We start from the raw sequence: 4,441 nt of genomic DNA on the forward strand, positions 1-4,441 counted from the left end.
TCACACAGACGATAACTGCTGAAAGAATAGTTTGGTACGAAAATGCTTTAAATATGGCAGTACGGAACATCTAATTGCCTAATGTCCTAAGATGCAGAAAGAAGGACATATCCCACCGGTAGATGGGACCATGGCTAAGCCGACAAATGTAGCGGGAAATCGACCCAAAGTACCGGCCAGAGGATATGCCATGGGTCAACAAGAGGTGACTGACCCTTCAGCAGTCATCGAAGGTATGCTCTCTCTTTTTCGGCGTACCGCAAGTGTTTTAATAGACCTTGGTGCCATGCACTCTTTTGTAAACCCTACATTTATGGCTCATGTAGATATTAAAACTGAAAAATTACCGTATGATCTGGAAATAAAAACCCCTATTACCAATAAGAGTTTAATTGCTAATGTGGTCTACAAGGGGTGTGAAGTATGGATAGGAGAACGAAAATTGTTGGTGGACCTTATTGAGTTAGCTCTTAAGGGATATGATATCATTTTAGGGATGGACTGGTTGGCCAAATATCGTGCATAGTTGAATTGCCGTACTAAGAGGGTTGATTTTCACATACCGGGTGAGCCCATACTACAACTAGATGTACGAGGAAAGTTAACCTCTTCCACTCTTATTTCTGGGATTCGGGCTCGAAAATTGCTATGCAAAGGTGCCCGAGGGTATTTGGTAATGTTGATTAATGCTCCGGTGGAGCAGCTGAAGATAGAAAATGTACCGGTGGTATGTGAGTTTCCTGAGATTTTTCCCAAAGAACTAACATCACTACCTCCGGAAAGGGAAATAGAATTTAAGATTGATTTGCATCCTGGAGCAGAGCCAATATCAAAAACTCTGTATCGCATGGCTCCTGCAGAATTTAAGGAGTTAAAGACACAGTTGCAAGAATTGCTGGATCGAGGATTTATACAGGAAAGTGAATCGCCATGGGGAGCCCCGGTATTGTTTGTAAAGAAAAAGATAGAGGATTACGGATGTGCATTGATTACTGAGGGTTGAATAATCTCACCATTAAGAATAAATGTCCCCTGCCACTTATTGATGAGTTGTTTGATCAACTGCAAGGCACAGTTATATTTTCTAAGTTGAATTTTCGGTAGGGATATTATCAGTTGAGGAAACGAAGGGAAGATGTACCCAAGACTGCCTTTAATTCACGATATAGACATTTTGAATTTACAGTTATGCCCTTCGGATTGACTAACGCTCCAGCTGCGTTCATGGATCTAATGCATCGAGTCTTTAAACCCTATCTAGACTAATTTTTTGTGGTATTTATTGATGATATTTTGGTCTACTCTAAGACTCACGAGGACCATGAACAACACTTGAGACTAGTACTACAAACTCTTAAGGAACACCAATTATATGCCAAGTTTAGCAATTGTGAGTTTTGGTTGAAGAAAGTATCCTTTTTAGGCCACGTTATTTCAAAAGAGGGTATAGCGGTGGACCCATCTAAGTTAAAAGCGGTTACTGAATGGAAACGACCAGGAAGCCCGACGGAAGTTAGGAGTTTCTTAGGACTAGCGGGATATTATTGCCTCTTTATCAAGAATTTTTCCAAGATAGTTGGACCTCTAACGGATTTGACCAAAATTCATAATCAATTCGTCTGGACTACAAAGTGTGAGGCCAGTTTTCAAGAGCTGAAAAGGCGACTAACTTTCGCACCAATTCTGACTTTACCCAATGGAAAGGACAGTTTTGTGGTATATACAGATGCATCCCGGATGGGGTTAGGCTGTGTACTTATGCAAAATGGGTAGGTGATAGCGTACGCATCCCGGAAGCTAAAACTTCATGAGCAAAACTACTCCACCCACGACTTGGAATTAGCATCAGTAGTTTTCGCTCTCCAAAAGTGGCGTCATTATTTGTACGAAATAACTTTTGAGGTATTCACCGATCACAAAAGTCTCAAGTATTTATTTTCGTAAAAAAGTTGAATTTGAGGCAACGTCGGTGGATGGAGTTCCTAGAGGATTATGATTGCACCATTAAGTATCATCCAGGGAAGGCTAATGTAGTAGCTGACGCTCTTAGCCGTAAAGCTCAGGTGTCCAGTTTACAGGTAAAAGAGTGGAAACTATTAGAGAAAGTTAGGGAAGGGAATCCTCAACTTAAGTCGTCAGCAGTGCTTGTGAGTAATGTTACGATAACTTCTACTCTAATACATCGTATAAAAGAAGCTCGGAAGGATGATTGTCAGGTGCAAAAATGGAAGGAGAAAGTTGAAAAGGGATCGATACCCGACTTTAATGTGAACTCAAATGGGGTATTGAGGTATCGCAATCGGTTAGTGACACCGCGGGATAAAGACATTAAAAGGGAGATATTGGAAGAAACTCCCCGATCGCGGTATACGGTACATCCTGGTACGACAAAAATGTACCAAGATTTGAAAAGGTTATACTGGTGGGAGATGGCATGAAGAAGGAGATAGCCTAGTTTGTACAAACGTGTCTAACCTGTCAGCAGATCAAGGCTGAGCACCAAAAACCTTCAGGGTTACTTCAGCCTTTGGAAGTGCCAGAGTGGAAATGGGAAAACATTACGATGGACTTCGTTTCAGGATTATTGCGGACACAAAAAGGACATGATGCCATTTGGGTAATTGTGGACCGTTTAACCAAATCAGCCCATTTTCTTCCCGTGAACATGAAGTACTCCCTAGAAAAACTAATTCAGTTGTATCTGGATGAAATTATACGGTTACATGGAGTACCGGTGAGTATTGTCTCGGACAGAGATCCCTGTTTCGTGTCACAATTCTGGCAACGGATGCAAGAAGCTATGGGTTCTAAATTACACTTAATTATAGCTTACCATCCTCAGACAGATGGACAATCGGAGAGAACTATATAAACCCTTTAGGACATGCTCCGATCATGTGTTATGAATTTTGGAGGGAATTGGAGCCAACACTTCACCCTGATCGAGTTTGCCTATAACAACAGCTATAATTCCACCATACAAATGGCACCGTATGAAGCCTTGTACGGGCGCAAGTGCCGTTCACCGATCTTTTGGGTTGAAGTAGGTGAGAGGAAAGTATTGGATTCGACCACAGTACCATGGATTGAAGAAACAATAGAAAAGGTCAAAATTATTCGTCAGAAAATACAAACAGCTCAGAGCCAGCAGAAGAGTTATGCCGATCATCGAAGGAAAGACCTGGAGTTTGAGGTGGGAGACATGGTGTTCCTAAAGGTTACACCACTAAGGGGAACCGTTGCGACTAGAAAAGGAAAGAAATTGAAACCCCGATATGTAGGGTCGTATAAGATTCAACGACGAGTCGGGACGGTGGCATATCAGCTGGAATTGCCAACCAGTATGTCTCGAATTCACAATGTCTTTCATGTTTCATTACTCAAGAAATACCACCCAGATCCCACTCACATTCTACACACTGAGGATGTGGAGCTAGATGAAACGCTTACCTATGAAGAACAACCAGTGCAGATTTTGGATAGAAAGGTGAAAGAATTAAGGAATAAACAGATACCATTGGTGAAGATTTTATGGAGAAATCATGATATGGAAGAAGCCACCTGGGAAGTGGAGGAAGACATGCAGAAGAAGTATCCTCCTCTATTCGCAAATAAAGGTATTAATTTCGAGGACGAAATTGTTCTAAGAGGGGGAGGTTGTAAGACCCCGGTTAGTCCTTAATTTTGATATTATTTGAATAAGGAATATTAGCGTTATTTTTTTTTCTATAAAACCTGGTTTTAAGGTTGGTGGTAATTCTTCAAAATGTTATTTTGCCTAAATAATTTGAAAACCCTAATTTGGGTTATTACTAAAACCTCTAGTGTTACAATCCATTAGAAACCCTAAGTTGGATTTAAAGCCTTTGATTTTGCCCATGTTAAAAAGTGTGTTGTTGAGTTGCTTTTATGTGGAGTAAGGGATGATTAAGAAGCTATGATTAAGATAGAAGGGTGGTTAGTGAAGTGATTAAGTGTGATTAAGGATTTTAGACTAGATTAAGTGTATACTCTATGGAGTTAATTGAAAACTTTTCATATATTTATGGCAAGAGTGTAAGAAAGAGAAAGTGAAGGTGTCAGGGCTAAGGTGCAAAATTCAAACTTTTGTGTGATTGGTTGAAGTGAAAAATATCTTTTGGAGTCTTTGACTTATATTATACCAAGGAAATACAAGCTAAACATAGTTATAAACCAAACAAACTTCAAGAGAGAGAGAGAGAGAGAGAGAGAGCCGAGATTGAAGCCAAGGGAGAAGAGAGGATGTGAGGACTCGTAAAAACTATTATTTTATGCCTAATTTATGGCTTAATAAACTATTTAATTGGATTTTTGCCACGAGGAATATTTTCTAGCCTTATTAGACCTAAATACATGGAAATATAATTTCGTTATATTTTTAAAGTGACTCGTTCTGAAAATTAATTTCCTGGAGTACGTT

At 39.9% G+C, this 4,441-nt stretch overlaps 1 protein-coding gene across 1 annotated transcript; it reads left to right on the top strand.

Moving 5' to 3' along the window:
- Positions 1–2,983: 2,983 nt before the first annotated feature.
- On the top strand, positions 2,984–3,682 carry LOC140005598 (uncharacterized). The gene has a single exon (XM_072046606.1). The coding sequence runs from the start codon at positions 2,984–2,986 to the stop codon at positions 3,680–3,682; it is 699 nt and encodes a 232-aa protein (XP_071902707.1).
- The last annotated feature ends 759 nt before the right edge of the window (positions 3,683–4,441 follow it).

Source organism: Coffea arabica, chromosome 4e (genome assembly GCF_036785885.1).
Source record: "Coffea arabica cultivar ET-39 chromosome 4e, Coffea Arabica ET-39 HiFi, whole genome shotgun sequence".
In the NCBI taxonomy this organism is placed as follows: Eukaryota; Viridiplantae; Streptophyta; class Magnoliopsida; order Gentianales; family Rubiaceae; genus Coffea; species Coffea arabica.

Excerpts from the sequence above, each read along its gene's own strand:
- LOC140005598 (XM_072046606.1), top strand. The coding sequence starts at position 2,984 with ATGGCACCGTATGAAGCCTTGTACGGGCGCAAGTGCCGTTCACCGATC.